The sequence below is a fragment of the Silene latifolia genome, chromosome 10, assembly GCF_048544455.1.
Source record: "Silene latifolia isolate original U9 population chromosome 10, ASM4854445v1, whole genome shotgun sequence".
Classification (NCBI taxonomy): domain Eukaryota; kingdom Viridiplantae; phylum Streptophyta; class Magnoliopsida; order Caryophyllales; family Caryophyllaceae; genus Silene; species Silene latifolia.
In genome coordinates this window covers 119,321,044-119,338,834 of record NC_133535.1, presented here as the reverse complement: position 1 = coordinate 119,338,834, position 17,791 = coordinate 119,321,044, and the positions used below count along the sequence as shown (strand labels likewise).

Here is a 17,791-nt window from a genome sequence, read left to right as displayed (position 1 = left end):
CCGGCTAGGTTTCTTGATAACATAGCAAACTCGTCTTCCTCCTCATCTTCTCCATCACTTGGAGAGGATGTGAGGGCGAGCCACTTGGCCACTTGGCCACTACGTGACAAAAGGTGAAAGTCTATAAATACTCCTCAACTCTCATTGACGATGAGATCCACAATTTAACCTAAGAATCACTATTCATCTGGTAATATCTTCCTTATCTCTCTACAATATATACTTCACCAAGTAATAACAACTTCTCTCTAAGTTTACTGACTTGAGCGTCGGAGTGAGTTCGCTCGGCCCAAAGCCGAGCCCTCAGTTTGTTCATTGTTTCAGGAGACCGCAAGGAGGATTCAACCAAAGACGTCATTCTACAAGCACGGGTGGTAACGAATAACTGCTCTGGAATTACACCCGGAACAAATAAATATAGTAGAAGTATTATATTAAGTCTCATTTTTTATCAGATCCCACATAAACGTATAATTTTTAATATAGAATTATCTACTCTTAACATTGGTTTTGAAAATATTAATTATTCAGTGAAATAAATTCATAAGATTGAACGTGAGTTGTAGACAATTTAACACACTTTGCAATTAAATCAACACTAAACCCACGTTTTGATGTGGGACCACCTATTGAATTTTTTTTTTTTTTTTTTGAAAATCTATTAGCCAATAGGAACTCTCCAAAGAACCTAGCTTTTATACTAGGTAGATACATTAAATTTAGAATCAAATACATTACAAAAATAAAATCACACGTTATTTATAACCATAAAATATATTTTTTATTAAATTTAAATAGCGTGTCCCGTGTCCTAAATTTCATGGGATACTGTATCACGTGTCCGTGTCGTGTCCGTGTCCGTTTTAGTGCTACCTAGACTACAATTAATTAATAACCGATTCAAATAACCCATTTACCAAGTCCGGCCTGGTGTCAACCTAGTTGAAAAAACAACATACCCGAAAAATTCCACCCCTATACGAACAAGTAACCGGTTAAAAGGAGGAAAAAGGAGAGGCAAAGGCCCAAAACCCAACTCAAAAGCCACCACTCCCATAAGATTGACCCCACTTTTTGGCGTATAAAAGCTGACCCAAAACACCCCCCACTTCCATCAACATATTTCACCATTTTTATTTATCACTACTTGAAAAACACTTGTTTTTTCCTTTTGTTTTTTTTTTTCACTATTTTTTCTTTTTAGTTCAAGGAAATAATAGAAAAAAAAGGAAAAACAAAAATCAAAGTTCATTGAATGGCTAACCCTCTTTAATTCCACCCTTTTTATCTATAAAACCTTTGTTTTTCTGTCCACTTTATTGCCTTCAATCAAACCAATCTCTCTCTAATTACTCTTAAAACATGTCGAAGGCCATCAATCTTGAAGATATAAAAAATGAAGCTGTTGATTTGGTACATTTTTAATTCTTTTAATTAATTAATTAATTGTTAATTACTCATTTCTAGTTAATTATGTACTTTTTTGCTTGATAATTATTGCTAGAAATTTGAGATCTGATAAAATTCTGCTTTTTATCATTTGGGTATCGATAATTTTTATCAATTTTTAGAATAAGATGTTCTCATGGTTTTTATTCATTTAGTGTTAATAAATGAGCTGTGGAGTCTTTATATAAAATGAGACCGTCTCACTTAAGAATTATGATCATTCTAATTTGGGTATTTCAAATTTTTCTGGGTTAAGTTCTGCTTAGTTAGAATTTACCGTTGTGTTTAACTGGGTATCAAGCAATTACTGTGACACATACAGTTTAGTCAGTCGTAAAAATAAGTCAATTGTACCGTTGAGGGAAAACAATTTCAGAGAAAATAGAGTCAAACTACAGTATTCCGTAAAAATCGGTATTTTAGAATTTTTATAGGAGTAAGTAAATAAATAATTAATATTAATATATTTTAATTTAACTTAATAAGTTATGTCGAAATTTGACGTCGAAAAAATAAAGTAGGCTGGCACATGTAAAGATTCTGCTTCTTTTACCTGCTTCCTTTGCTTTAGTCTGTCATTATGAATTTATAACTATTTGATAATATTTATTTAATTTAACACATGTCATTAAAATTGTTTGCTTTGCTTTTGTGTGAGTTAATTTCATATATGAATATGAATAATTTATTCTATTATTGTTTTGATTATTATCGAGTATACTCGCTCTTTCTCAATAGATAACTATTGACCGGGATCAAGGTCCGAGGGGTATAGTATTAGCTCTAATAGTATTGAATTTTAGGCAAATATATTTCAATAGCTTAGAGAATTCACCTCCCTTGAATCTACCTTTAGTAGAGAAGTAGTAAATGAGAAGGGATAAGAGATTTGACTGAAATTGTGGTTAAAATTAGATCTTGATTCATGTCCTAAATAATCCCATATAGTTTTCCTTCAACGTCAAGGATAATTATTGTGATACACACAAATGTTTAGTTTCTTTCTTTGCACATATTCTATTCCATGTGTGAAAGTAACCTAAAATTAATTTTCGGTACCATGTATCATTATTTGGTATATGAAAAAGTCTAAGACTCAAGGGTCTCTTTAATGAGAAAATGAATTTTTTAGACGGTCGTAGCCGAGATTAAATCATCTTAGTTCATAACTCGTCAGCATAAAGAAAAATAGCTCAATTATTATACACACGTCATATTCTCAAACGATGAATTTTAACTAGTCTTAATTTTAGCTAGTCTTAGTCTAAGTTATTGTTTTTAAACACAATTTTTTGTTTTAGACGGCCATTTCTGTTTGAAACAGATAAGATGGGGGTTTTGAGCAATTTATATTAAATGTAACCACAATAATCCTGCGATAACTTGTTTTCTAAAAGTGGTCACATTTACCTGAATCCTGTCTTATTATTTCAAACCAAAATAACTCGTTTAAAGGGAGAACAACTGTTTCAAAAAATGTTCCTAACTAAAAGCAAAGTCTAGTCCATAGTCTAGGCTATCTTAAAAAATGTCATTAACTCAAATCTAAGCAAGATTATGATGATGTCCAAATTTTCCACTACTAGCAATAAAATACATGTAGAATTTTGGGACGCCTATGTGACAAGTTGGGAATTTGTAAATATACTTTTCCATGATGAAAAAAAGTAAGGGTGTATGAGCATCACCTATTTTAGAGATCAGTTAGTCTTGCTGAAGACGGGTCGGAGCAAGTGACGGGTAATGCCACTCACAAAACGGATAGGGGGATAAGGTGGGGCACCCTCATGTGCTTCCCTCTCTCCTCTATTTGGGTCATTTGTGAGAGGAAATGGTATCCGTCACTCCAAAATGACGGATACGTGCTGTCTTCAATGAGATTTTGTGTTTAGAGATTATAACTTTTGGCCTATATGTGTGAACTTTTTCATGAAACCAATAAACGAAATAAAGTGGTCTTATCTGTTGGTTCTCCAGGATCTACTCCACTATCTCCTCTTAATTATATTTCACGTGGGATGCTTTTCCCACTAATTTTCCTCTCAATACAAAAATACTCATTTATTAATAGTAATAAATTAGTACTTAATTAATAAAAGACGTTTTTACTATATACGAGCAATTTGTAATATTACCGTGTATGTCCGTCCGTATTGGGGAGAAAAATGACTTTTTAAAAAAAATAATTCACTTTTATCTGTTAGTTATGGTCAAAGGCCGTGTTTGGCGTGCAATGAGAAAAAATGATCCACTTTAGAAGGTAGAAGCACGGGGATCAAACATGGTATATATTGGAAGTGTCAAAAGTGGTGGCTATTCTTAATTACTCAACTTGCTTTTCATGTTGCTATTCAAGTTTCTCTTTTCTTGTGTTTTCATTGTCACGGGAAGCCTGATTAGTTCCATCTTGTCCTATTTTGTTTAAACTTTATGTGCTTTGGTTGGATAAGCCTGATTAGTCTTGTGACGAGTCGCAATTTCTTACCCCTTTGGGTATTTCATAGCGACATTTTACCTCGTCTAAAAAAAAAATCTTTGGAATCGGATTAAATCAAGGTTTCCCCTCACCTTAGTTATAGATATCAAACATCCTTGAAAATCAGTTATACTCAACTCCGAATCCCAAGTCTTTGGATTTTATTGGTAAATTAACTGAAAATGTAGCTAAAATCTAAAAAGGTAATCGAAAAGTGAAAAAGCAATTGATAAAGTACCTGAGAAATATAAGTTGATAAGGTAACTGATTATGTAGAAAAAAATGTTTGGCAAACCTGAAACGGTTGTACAACTTATACTTAAGTCTCGCATAATCGAGATGTACTCTAACATGGTAGACCGATAAAATGGTTACCATAGAAGTAACATGCCTAGATTTGTCCCTGAAAAAAAGTACGGAGTAAAAGTTTGCCAAAAACGTTAGTAACAAAATACTGTAACAAGTACTTGGATGGTACAATAAATACGGTCATAACGGCAGCTTAAAAGAGAATGCTGTTTACTTTTTCACTGCACTGAAAACAACTGACGTTACCAAACAGTTGGCCGGTTTATAATACCTGTGGGTTCCACTCGCTTTAATTATTTTTCTTGGAGAAATGAAAACATCCTTTTTATTTAATTTATTTATTATTTTTTAATATGTCTTGGGACTTGGGAGTGTGAATGTCAAACTCTGGGTAGAAAATTAAATGCGCGTGTCTGCTACATCATGTGCTGCGCGTCACCAGGGAACTGACTCTCTGCAGTCTGGTTTCTGATTGGTTCTAAACCCGTACATTGTATTCATCCGTACTAACGGGCGTAACGGCTTTTCGTAAGCCTTATTTCACCGAGTTAACTCAGTTTTGTTATTTTCCATTTTCGATAATTTTAAAATCTCAAACCCCATTTTTTTTTTTTTAAAATGGATTTGTTTGAAATTTAAAATGGCCAAATAATAATACTCCTTCAGTGCTGGCTATTTGTTGTCCTATTATATTTAGGGTGTTTCAGTTAATTGTTGTCATTTCTATTTTAAGAATAAACTTGAAGAACAATTTGATCATTCATATTTAATTTGGTCTACTTGTTATTTAGTAATTGACCTTCTCCCATTTCCTTGGTCTTTGTGCCAAAACCAAAAGACAATAATTGATCGGGACGAAAGGGGTATTATATTAGTTAGTGGAAGGCAGATGCCTGATGAGTATCAAAAAGCTTGTGTCATCTACTTATGGATGTTATTTTAACCTATTTGGAGTATTAAAAGATCATTTGTATCTTAAAACATATTTCTTGTGAGACACATCTCACACCAAAAAAGCCTCAGATATACAAATTAATACCATATACAACAAATTAATACACGGAAAAGTGAAAACTAATACAGAAAGAAAAAGGTAAACTAAGTAAAAATTACTTATCATAGATTTTACACAAATTAGTTACTGTAATTGATAAGTACTAGTTTTAAACCCGTGAAATTCACGGGTCTACTTTCAAAAATTTTAATTACTACGGGTAATCATTATTAAGATTTAATCTTTTAATTTATTTCGTTAATATATAAATAGTTGTACATAGACTATATTAGATATACAAAGTCCATTAGCTTGATTTCAACTTAGTAAGGAGTAGTTATTATATTAAGTCACTCTTTAATTTTATAGTACTTATTTTGTAATAATCTTTACCAGATTTTAGTTTTTACATAATTAGTACATATTTAATTCCCGTAACACAATTTTGTTAAAACTCTTAGAAAAAGTTTACCCTAGGTTTAAACCCGTAAAAATTCACGGGATTGCTTTAAAATTTTAATATTAACAACTACATGGAAAATTTACTCCTTACTTAACAACTCATTTTATATAATTATCACACTTTGTTAATAGTCATGATAATGTCAATACGTAATGGCGATAAACATAGTTATATATGTTTGAAAATGAAAGAAAAAATTAGATTTTATTATTTTGTTATTGTTAATCATATTAAAATTTTAATCTTTACCCTAGGTTTAAACCCGTGAAAATTCACGGGATTGCTTTAAAATTTTAATATTAACAACTACATGGAAAATTTACTCTCGGTTTAAACCTAGAGTAAATTTTCCACAAATTAGTTCATCCTATATTTAAATTAATTGATGTAAGTTGGATTAGTTAATGACATTTTTGTAGTACATGGATTGTGAATTTGTGATTTAGGTTAATAAGGTTGTTTTCGTACGAAATGAGAAAAATGCCGTGGATAGTTTGTCTCATATGACAAAATGTTAATCTCAAGATGTCTCGAGTTTGACTTCTGTTGGAAAATGATTAAATGAATGTCATGTTCAAACCCTTTGTACTTAAGAAAGTTCCTCTGATCTTAAATTCTGTGAGAGATCTACTTGAGTACGGGTGCAAAATCAGAATAAATGAAGCAAAACTTGAAGTTGGTTTTTCAAAATATTCAAACTTGCAATCATTATGGTAAAAGACATGTTATAACGATACTGCGTTTCATAGTAAAAAATCAGCAATCAAGTTTAATAAGATTACAATCAATTTGAAGGTGCACTTCTTTAGCTTATATTGGTGACACTATGTTGATCCGTTCATTATCTTCCGATCCTTTCTTTGTTTTTAATGAATGATTGATATCAAGTGTGGACGGAATTTGTTGTTGCGATGTTCTATTTACTATCGACTATTCTGTTACTGATCTTATACCCTGAATGTTCCTATCCTCTATGCCAACTTAAGTTTGAAGTTGAATTTGCTTTCTACAGGAGAACATTCCCATTGAGGAAGTCTTTGAGCAACTGAAATGTTCCCGGGCTGGTTTAACAACCGAAGAAGGAGCCCACAGGCTAGAATTATTTGGACCCAACAAATTAGAAGAAAAAAAGGTTAGTACTTTTTTACAGCCTTTTCTTCCAAACATATGGAGAATTGTTTTAGTGCAGTCTGCTTAACCTTTTTGCTTGGAATGAAATTTTCAGGAAAACAAATTCCTGAAGTTCTTGGGTTTTATGTGGAACCCATTGTCATGGGTTATGGAAGCTGCTGCTATAATGGCAATTGCTCTTGCAAATGGAGGTGGCAAGCCCCCAGATTGGCAAGATTTCGTTGGTATTATGTGCTTGTTGGTTATTAACTCTACAATCAGTTTCATTGAAGAAAACAATGCTGGAAATGCTGCAGCTGCCCTCATGGCTAATCTTGCTCCTAAGTGTAAGGTATGGTAAAGTGTCAAACCACTCTGACAACGTGATTAAATGTTTTTAGGTCGCGTAAGTTGTAATGATTTTGAAATATGAAACATAATCTGATTTTTTTTCTTGTTTCTCGGCGATCAAATTATTTAAAGTCGGATTAAGATTTTGCATTTTTCTCTTGTCCAGTGGAGCCATGTTTTCATTATTCTTTGGGGCTTGAATTACGATGTAACAAAGCAAATGGCTGACCAAATTAGATAGGTGATGTGGTAGTCATATGATACAACTTTTGACGCAATTTTCATTTTGGGTTGTTTGGAAATAACCTCTTTGTGCTATTAGGATAGGGTTAAGACTGCATACATTTAAACCCTTCTCCCCACCCTTGAAGCACTGGGGTAATGCTGATACTGTTGTTTTTGTAGCAATAATATATACTCCGTAGCTCGGTCTATCAAAATTAGAAGACATTGTAATATATGGAGTAGTTAACAATATCCCAAATTTCTCATGTTGCCTCTCTTTTGGTGACCAGTTGCTTAGGGATAATCAATGGAATGAATCAGAAGCTGCCTTATTGGTGCCCGGAGACATAATAAGCATTAAATTGGGAGACATTGTCCCAGCCGATGCACGTCTTCTTGAAGGTGATGCTTTAAAGATTGACCAATCTGCCCTTACAGGAGAATCTCTCCCTGTGACAAAGGGTCCAGGGGATGAAGTTTTCTCTGGTTCAACTTGTAAACAAGGTGAAATCGAAGCAGTTGTTATTGCTACTGGGGTCCACACCTTCTTTGGGAAGGCAGCTCACCTTGTCGACAGCACAAACAATGTTGGTCACTTCCAGAAGGTTCTTACAGCCATTGGTAACTTTTGTATCGTCTCCATTGCGGTCGGTATGGTGGTTGAGATCCTTGTCATGTACCCAATTCAGCACCGTCCATATAGGAGTGGAATCAACAATCTATTGGTTCTCTTGATCGGTGGTATCCCTATTGCTATGCCTACTGTGTTATCTGTGACTATGGCCATTGGGTCCCACAGGTTGTCTCAACAAGGAGCTATCACAAAGAGGATGACTGCTATTGAGGAAATGGCTGGTATGGATGTGCTGTGCAGTGATAAGACAGGAACCTTGACTCTCAACAAGTTGAGTGTTGACAAGAACTTGATTGAGGTGTTCTGCAAGGGCGTGGATAAGGAGCATGTCCTTCTCCTTGCCGCTAGGGCCTCACGAGTTGAAAATCAAGATGCTATAGATACTTGCATGGTTGGAATGCTTGCTGACCCCAAGGAGGTAACTGCCATTTTAAGTCTTTTTTTTTTTTTTTTTTTTTTTTTTTTTTTTTTTTTTATGGTCTAAGATTAAGTCAACGTGAGACTATTTCACAATTGAAACAAATCTGAGTAAATTTCGTTTTTTTACTGACGTCAATTGTTCTGAAATATGTTATGTAGGCAAGAGCTGGAATCAGGGAAATTCACTTTCTCCCATTTAATCCTGTAGACAAGAGGACTGCACTTACTTACATTGATGGAAGTGGTAACTGGCATAGAGTTAGTAAGGGTGCACCTGAGCAGGTAAATCGTGTTCTTTTGGATTCTCAACATTTTTGAGCACTTATTTTTAAGGTTAATATATTAATCTCTGTATTCTGTCATCTTCTCCACATTAGATCCTTGACCTTTGCCACTGCAAGGAAGACTTGAGGAAGAAGGTTCATTCGGTTATTGAAAAGTATGCCGAACGTGGTCTTCGATCATTGGCTGTTGCAAGACAGGAAGTGCCAGAGAAGAGCAAAGAGTCTCCAGGTGGCCCATGGCAGTTTGTTGGTTTATTGCCTCTTTTTGATCCTCCCAGGCACGACAGTGCTGAAACTATCCGCAAGGCCCTTAACCTTGGTGTTAATGTCAAGATGATTACTGGTAAGCTTCATCTGACAATCACTCCTTTTCTTTTGAGTGCCTTACTCTGGCGTTTGTTAATTTTGTCGGATTTCTTCTACTTTGCAGGTGATCAACTTGCCATTGGTAAAGAAACTGGTAGAAGACTTGGTATGGGAACAAACATGTACCCTTCTTCTGCTTTGCTTGGTCAAGACAAAGATTCATCGCTTGCTTCTCTACCTATTGATGAATTGATTGAGAAAGCCGATGGCTTTGCCGGAGTTTTCCCAGGTTAGAATTTATCTGATGTAGACATTTGGATTAATTAACCACTCATGACTCAACATTGAAATCAACGATACTCGTCATTCTCAAAAAAGAGCGTTACCCCGATGCCTCAAGAGGTCCTATAAATAACGGCGTAAGTGGAACCAATTTGACGAGCTATATTGCTTTATTCCACCATAATTCAAAACAAGAATAGTGAGACTTTCACTAAAATGGAAACGGCCATTTTTTTTCTACTTTAATACCCAGTGACATTCTAATACACATTAATTTTTGTTGTCTTGCAGAACACAAGTATGAAATCGTCAAGAGGCTGCAGGACAAGAAGCACATTGTTGGAATGACTGGAGATGGTGTGAACGATGCTCCTGCCCTTAAGAAGGCAGATATTGGAATTGCAGTTGATGATGCCACTGATGCTGCAAGAAGCGCTTCCGACATTGTCTTGACTGAACCTGGTCTCAGTGTCATCATTAGTGCAGTGCTTACTAGCAGGGCCATTTTCCAAAGAATGAAGAACTACACTGTTAGCACCTCGTTTCCCTTTTTTCAGCTACAAAGCTTACTATATTTATTACCCTCTGTCTTTCATTGAGTAGGCTCCAAACGACTTTTTCCTTCTCACTGGAAATGTCAAATGAGGTCTATATTGAAAGGGAGGGTGTATCATAGTACAAATCCCTCTAATGGTTTTGCTTTGTTGTCTAACGTTTACCATGTTTTCTTCCTTTCTCAGATCTACGCAGTGTCCATCACAATCCGTATCGTGGTATGTATATATTTAAAAGTTGTACTTAGTACTGCATATGGTTTTGATACAATAGATGGTTGTTAATTATTATTATTATTATTTTGTTTGAATTGTTGTAGCTTGGTTTTCTGCTTATTGCCTTAATCTGGAAGTACGACTTCTCCCCATTCATGGTTCTGATCATTGCCATTCTTAATGATGGTAAGGATATTCCTAGTTTTGTTTACATTATTTGAGAACCCTTTTGAGAAGTAAAGAACAAATTAAAATTAACGCCAACCATTTTTTCTTCTTCAAGGTACCATCATGACAATCTCAAAGGACAGAGTGAAGCCATCTCCGGTTCCTGACAGCTGGAAGCTGAAGGAAATCTTTGCTACTGGTGTCGTTCTTGGAACCTATCTAGCCTTGATGACTGTTATTTTCTTCTGGGCTATGAAAGAAACCGACTTTTTCCCCGTAAGCACCATTTATCTTTTTGTGCTCTAAAACTTAAACGATACCATTGAATTTGTGAGATCAACTCATTGACCCTATAGTTAGTTAGATTAGAGATGCATAAGCAATTTGGTTTCCTATATGAGAATGAGACCAACCCATTGCCCTAAAATTTAAACCTGGGTTTGTCTCACATGTAAAACCGTCTCATACAAGTCATTCTGTTGTATATGTACGGAGAAAATTCCACCTACTCTGAATTAACACGTACTTTTCTTCTGCACAGAGAAAGTTTGGAGTACGAAACATTTCTGGCAGTGATCCAGAAATGATGGCTGCCTTATATCTACAAGTGAGTATTGTAAGCCAGGCTCTCATTTTTGTGACAAGGTCTCGAAGCTGGTCGTTTGTCGAGCGTCCTGGTATGCTATTGGTGGTTGCATTCTTGATTGCACAACTGGTAAGAATTTCGCCTTTTAATCATTCTGTTACCAAGAAAAGAAACGATTTATCTCAGTGGCCTAAATTTGTTTGTAATGTTATCAGGTTGCGACTGTGATTGCTGTTTATGCTAACTGGGCCTTTGCCGACATCAAAGGATGTGGATGGGGATGGGCTGGTGTTGTTTGGATCTATAACATTGTCTTCTACTTCCCATTGGACATACTCAAGTTCATAATCCGATACGTCTTGAGTGGAAAGGCATGGCTCAACTTGTTCGAGAGCAAGGTACATTATTTCGCCTCGGACCCTTTTACGATGTATTGAATCTATTTGAGCTTTTGACTAAATTGTTCATGAATTACACCCAGACTGCCTTCACCACCAAGAAGGATTACGGAAAAGAGGAGAGAGAAGCTCAATGGGCCCACGCTCAAAGGACGCTTCACGGACTTCAAGCTCCCGAGCCTTCGTCCACCCTCTTCCATGACAAGAACAATTACAGAGAACTCTCTGAGATTGCCGAGCAAGCAAAGAGACGTGCTGAAGTTGCAAGGTAAGCATGCTCTAGTATAATTATCACATAAATAGTATAATTGTTATGAAAATATCGGTGTTGAGCTTGTGTTTCTTCTCCTAATGTAGGCTTCGTGAGTTGCACACACTCAAAGGTCACGTTGAGTCAGTGGTGAAGCTAAAGGGTCTCGACATTGATACCATCAACCAAAACTACACTGTCTAAGCAACAAGAGTTTAAGAAAGACCCGTCGAGAGGGTCCGTCCTCCAGATTACGACGAAAGAGGTTGCCTTCACGGGTAATTGAAGGATAATGAGGGGTTAGGCTTAAAGTGGAGGCACTTCATAATTTGTAATGAAATGAAGTCTTGTTTATTTGACAAATTCACAAATATTTAGTAGCTGAGAGGAAGGCCCCTCCCCATTTGATCTGTACCATTTTTTTTTCTCTTCTTTAGATGTGGTCAGGCAGTGACCGACCTTTGTTGCATAAATGTCAAAGAAATCAAACGCCGTTTTTGTTTGGCCATTTTGCTTGTTACATAAATTTCAATGATATATCCGATTATCAAGAGAGTTGAGTTATAATGCTACCTACCTATTATAGATGGGTAATTTCAATCAATGATATATAAAAAGGCTTCAAAGTCATGTTGTGACTTGTGTGTTTTTTGGCGACTATTTCTAAAAGTTGTAAATTGAGTTTCCGATTGGTTAAATGAAAAAAATTCTCGACGCTTTCAAATGATTTTTTACTTTCTACAAATCGGGAAGACATGTTTGATTGAACTCAAATTCATACGGAGTACTCGTATAATATCTTTATGTGGGTAAAGTTAAAGCGTCCTCTCTAAGACAAATTCTTTACATTCGACGAGGATCCCAACAAACAATATCTATCTATCTATATTAATAAAGGAAGATTTTTTCGAGCGACGAGAGAGACTCCAACCTTTTGAAACTACCTAAAATAATTATAAATATGCTAAGCTAATATACTAAGCTAATAAAATTCTATCATAAAGTTGTAGACGTAATTGATTAAAACTAAAAGTATATTTGGAGATAATACTAAGCTAATAAAATTCTATCATAAAGTTGTAGACATAATTGATTAGAATTAGAAGTATAATATATAATATATCTATCTATTAAAAAGAAAATTTGATCTTTACTTTAGTATGGAAGTTGTAGCCTCCTAAGATCCGTGGTTAAATACAATTTGATTAAGAAAGGAAACTCTCTATGACTAATAAGTCCATCTATATATATATATGCTTTATTATTGTTCCTACTCGCCTCACCTGTGACCCTCTACCTCTTTAGCACATCTTTTGTATGTAAACAATAATTATAGGATCTTGATTGCAGCGATAATTACTGATAGATACATACATGGAGTAGTCATTAGATCTGATGATGTTTTGCCTTCTCCTGCCTTCCTTAGTCTCTAATTCTCTTTATGTGTGTTTTCACTCAATTAATATGAATTAGGTAAAAACCACAAACAGGTGTGATCTATTTATATAGGTGGCAGGAGGGGCTTAAATAGATAAGTGGGCCTAATATGTTAATGGCCTGTAAACATTAACCGTAATCCACTTATTCTATTACTCCCAATAAAAAAACCGAAACATTATTTCTAACCGTTTCTAATTAAAGTGACCGACATCAGTAATTAGGTCCACATAATAGAGAATTAATAATTTACATTCTCCCACTTGGACCATATTACTGACCGAAACATAATGTCACGCATAAGTAGAGCCATAAGACGCGTAAACGGCTAAATGAACACATAATGGGTTTATCTTAATTACCCTGGTCATTCCGAACAACTGGTTGAGTCATGGCGGATACACTACTATACAAGAGAAATGGTCCTTCCATGTACTACGGACCGATCGTTTAGAATAATCAGTCTGTACAAGGAGCAAACATAATCCCCGATAATGTCCTTGAGGAAAAGAACTGATTCTGTTAATCGTGCAACAACAATGTATACAATAACAATAATACGATACAAAAATTGTTCGGAAATCATCATCATAAGAAAACATAAGTTGATTAATCAAAACATAAGTGTCATCATTACAAAATACTAGCAGGATCCAACATAAATGAAAAGCCTTAATGATTGTCCTCCAGACCCATATCAGTAGCATGCTTCAGAAATGTCTTTGGAGGTAATCCCTTAGTCAAAGGATCTGCTATGTTAGCACTAGTCATGATGTGCTCAATTGACACGGTGTTTTTCCGAACTTCCTCTTTAACTGATAGGTACTTCATTTCCATGTGCTTTATTCCTTTAGAGTACCTATCATTTTTCGAAAAGAAGACAATTTGCGGCATTATCACGATAAATTTTCAGCGGCCTTGCAACGGAATTCATAACGCTAAGCCCTGAAAGAAAGTTCCGCAACCATAAAGCTTGAATAGTAGCCTCAAAGCACGCTACAAATTCAGCTTCCATAGTGGATGAGGCGATAATTGTTTGTTTAGCACTCTTTCAGGAGATTGCTCCCCCAGCCAAAGCAAACACATAACCAAAAGTGCTTTTCCTTGAGTCCACACACCCTCCAAAATCGAGTCAAGCATATCCAATAACCTAAAGTCGATCAAGTATGTCTATAAGTGAGAATTTTGTTCATTGTTCCCTTTAAGTACCTTAAAACTTTCTTAGCCGCGCTCCAATGACCCATTCCAGATTGGTGATATCGACCCAACATACCCACTGCAAAACTTATGTCAGGTCTTGTACAGACTTGTGCATACATTAAGCTTCCAATCAGAGATGCATAAGGAAAGTTTTTCATGGCATTTCGTTCTAGTTCAGTCTTAGGACACATACTCAAGCTGAACTTATCCCCTTTCTGAATAGGAGCATCATTGGGATTACATTTTACCATGTTAAATCTTTCTAAGACCTTCATGATATAGGCTTTCTGAGACAATCCTAATGTCCTTTGTGATCTGTCTCGAGATACTTCCACCCCAATCACATAGGACGCCTCTCCACATATCCTTCATCTCAAAGTTGCTTGATAGGAAATCTTTAGTTTGACGTAGTAGTCCCAAATCACTGCTCGCGATAAGTATGTCATCGACATATAAGATCAAAAATGCAAACTTACTTCCACTGATCTCCAGGTAGATACACTGATCAACAGTGTTTTCTTGAAACCCAAAGGAGGTAATGATATTATGGAACTTAATATACCATTGCCGAGAAGCTTGCTTAAGCCCATAAATGGATTTCTTTAATATACAGACTTTGTCCTCTTTACCATCAATAACGAAGCCTTTAGGCTGAGCCACGTAGACTTCTTCTTCCAAACTCCCATTCAAGAATGCCGTTTTCACATCCATTTGATGTAGCTCTAAGTCAAAATGAGCTACTAAAGCTAATATGATCCGTAAAGAATCCTTCTTAGAAACTGGAGAAAAGGTTTCATTATAATCAATGCCTTCTTTTTGATTAAAGCCTTTAGCTACCAGTCTGGCTTTATGTCGTTCAATATTACCTAAGGAGTCGCGCTTGGTCTTAAAGACCCACTTGCAGCCGACAGCCTTATGACCTATTGGTAAATTGACCAACTCCCAGACCTTATTCTTAGCCATAGACTCCATCTCTTCTTTCATGGCATTAATCCATTTATCGGAATCATTAACGTTCATAGCTTGTGAAAACGTAACCGGATCAGTATCCATACTAATGTCAAATTCACATTGTTGTAGATATACTTCATAGTCATCGGAATAGTGACCTTCTAGGTCTTGTGGACCTTCTTAATACTATTTCGGTGTTGTATCAACAACCTCGGTGGCGATGTTATCATTCAGGTGAAGGGTTATCAACATTAGGTTCCACAATATCGACTGAGTCAACATTATCATTATGTGGAACTTCATCAATAAAAATTGGGGGCAAAGGAACTGGAATTGCCACCCTAACTTCATTGACGATGACATCCCTTACCTGATCACTCCCACTAACTTCGCCATTCTCAAGGAATTTGGCATTTCCGGTTTCAACAATTCTAGTCTTGTGTGTAGGACAGTAAAACCTATACCCTTTGGACTTTTCTGGATAGCCGATAAAGAACCCACTAATAGTTCTAGGATCAAGCTTCCTTTCATGTGGATTATAAATGCGTGCCTCTGCTGGGCATCCCCATACATGTAAGTGTTGAAGACTCGGTTTCCACCCTTTCCACAGTTCAAATGGTGTCTTTGAAACTGCCTTACTGGGAACCCGGTTTCCAACATACACAACAGTCATAAGGGCATGCATCCACAACTTCATGGGTAGATTGGTATTACTCATCATTGTCCTCACAGCCTCTAATAGGGTCCGATTACGCCTCTCAGCAACACCATTCATCCATGGAGAACCAGGAGTTGTGTACTGAGGGACAATACCAAACTTTCAAGGAGTTTTGCAAAAGGACCAGGATGTTGTCCCGATTCATCATATTTGCCATAATACTCACCACCCCTATCTGACCTTATGATTTTCACTTTCTTTCCTAATTGTCTTTCCACCTCCTTAATGTAAACCTCTAAAGCGTCTACTGATTGAGATTTTCATGCAAAAGGTAAAGATAACAATAACGTGAATAATCGTCGATAAAAGTGATGAAATATTTCTCTCCGCTCATGGAGGGAACATCAAATGGACCACATATGTCTGTATGTATAATCTCTAAAAGAGCAGTGCTTCTTGTGGACCCTTTCTTGGTGTGTTTGGTTTGCTTACCCTTAATGCATTCCACACACGCCCCAAAATCCGTAAAATCAAGAGAAGGTAGTATATTGTCTTTAACTAACTTGCTCATCCTTTCTCTTGAAATATGGGCCAAACGTTTATGCCACAAGAAAGAGGAACTTTCATTAGACCTTCCACGTTTCGAACTAACATTATTATGCAGGGAAATATTATGAGAAACACAAAGAGATTCTGAAAACAATTTATCTAAATAAATACGATACAATCCGTTTTTCAAAATCCCAGAACCAATAAAAACATTGTATCGAAACATACTGAAACAACCTTATCCAAAACTTAATCTAAAACCATCATTATCTAACTTAGAAACTGAAATTAAATTGCGTCCGAAAGAGGGAACATAAAGTGTTCCTCCAAATTCAACTTAAATCCAGTGCTTAATTCCAAGCTAAACCTTCCAATGGCTTCTACAGAGGCTTTATCTTTATTCCCCATGTATAAGGAGGCCTCATTTGGCTTTATGGTTCTTGTCGTAAGGAATCCCTGCAAGGAATTCGAAACATGTACATTAGAGCCCGAATCTAGCAACCATATATTAGAAGGAACTTTAGCATAATTTGATTCAAAACATACTAAAGCCAAAGGCTTACCCTTCTTTTCGAACCAATTCTTACGCTTTATGCAGTCATTCTGAAAGTGCCCAGGGTTTCTTACAGAAAAAAGCAACTTTTCTGCTTCTTAATATCTTTCTTTATGCCAGATGCAGAAAGCTTATCAGAAGGGCCAGACTTCATGCCCTTTCTGTTTCCAAACTTACCCTTATATTTCCCACTTTCATGATGCACATGATGTGCTTGGGATAAGCCAGTACTTTTACTTGAGGCATCAGCCTCATCTTTCTGTTTGATTCTTGCTGCTTCCTGAACCAGTTTATTGGTCAATTCATTGACACTCCAAATTTCTTTAACAGTGTTGTAATGAAGATGGAAAGCATCAAACTTATCAGGCAGAGAGTTGATGATAAACTGGGCGAGGAACGGATCCTCAACTTTCATGCCCAGTTTTCCCAACTTAGCTGCCAGATTCGTCATGTGTAACACATCTCTTTGCATGGTGGTCACACTCTCATTATACTTAGCGGTGGTAAGTTCGGACATAAGTCTTCCGCTACCGCTTTATTGGTAGTCCGAAAGCGTTCCTTAATGATTTCCATGTACTTACGGGTGTGTGTTATTCTGACTGTCTCAAAATGGAAGACTTAATGTTTGGTGCGGTGGTAAGACGTAAAAACTTTAGGCAAAGACTATCGATTTCTTCCACAGATTACAAGTACTTATTTACTCGCATAAGAAGTCTGGTTCACCGAGTGGAGCTGTCGATAAGCACTTGATCGAGTTCAAGGATCCCTAAATAGAACTCGAGATGCTCTTTCCATTCTCAGTAATTAGTACCATCAAGTTGTGGAACCGCTTGGACACGATTATTGAGAGAGCTTTGCAACGATCGCATTATGAACAATGCTCAAAACATTAGGCTTTGAGTTTAACACACAATATCAATTATGACTAAGACTTGAAACTTAAATGAGTAATTCACAAACATTCATTA

The 17,791-nt window shown here is 36.1% G+C and overlaps 1 protein-coding gene across 1 annotated transcript; it reads left to right on the top strand.

Moving 5' to 3' along the window:
• The first annotated feature begins 1,111 nt into the window (after positions 1-1,111).
• On the top strand, positions 1,112-12,015 carry LOC141605851 (plasma membrane ATPase). The gene is made up of 15 exons (XM_074424765.1): positions 1,112-1,413; positions 6,704-6,823; positions 6,917-7,153; positions 7,668-8,429; positions 8,591-8,713; positions 8,809-9,058; positions 9,146-9,310; positions 9,595-9,833; positions 10,044-10,076; positions 10,178-10,259; positions 10,357-10,517; positions 10,783-10,956; positions 11,043-11,225; positions 11,309-11,493; positions 11,583-12,015. Exons 1-15 carry the CDS (start codon positions 1,363-1,365, stop codon positions 11,677-11,679), a joined length of 2,862 nt encoding a protein of 953 aa, XP_074280866.1. The 5' UTR covers positions 1,112-1,362; the 3' UTR covers positions 11,680-12,015.
• The last annotated feature ends 5,776 nt before the right edge of the window (positions 12,016-17,791 follow it).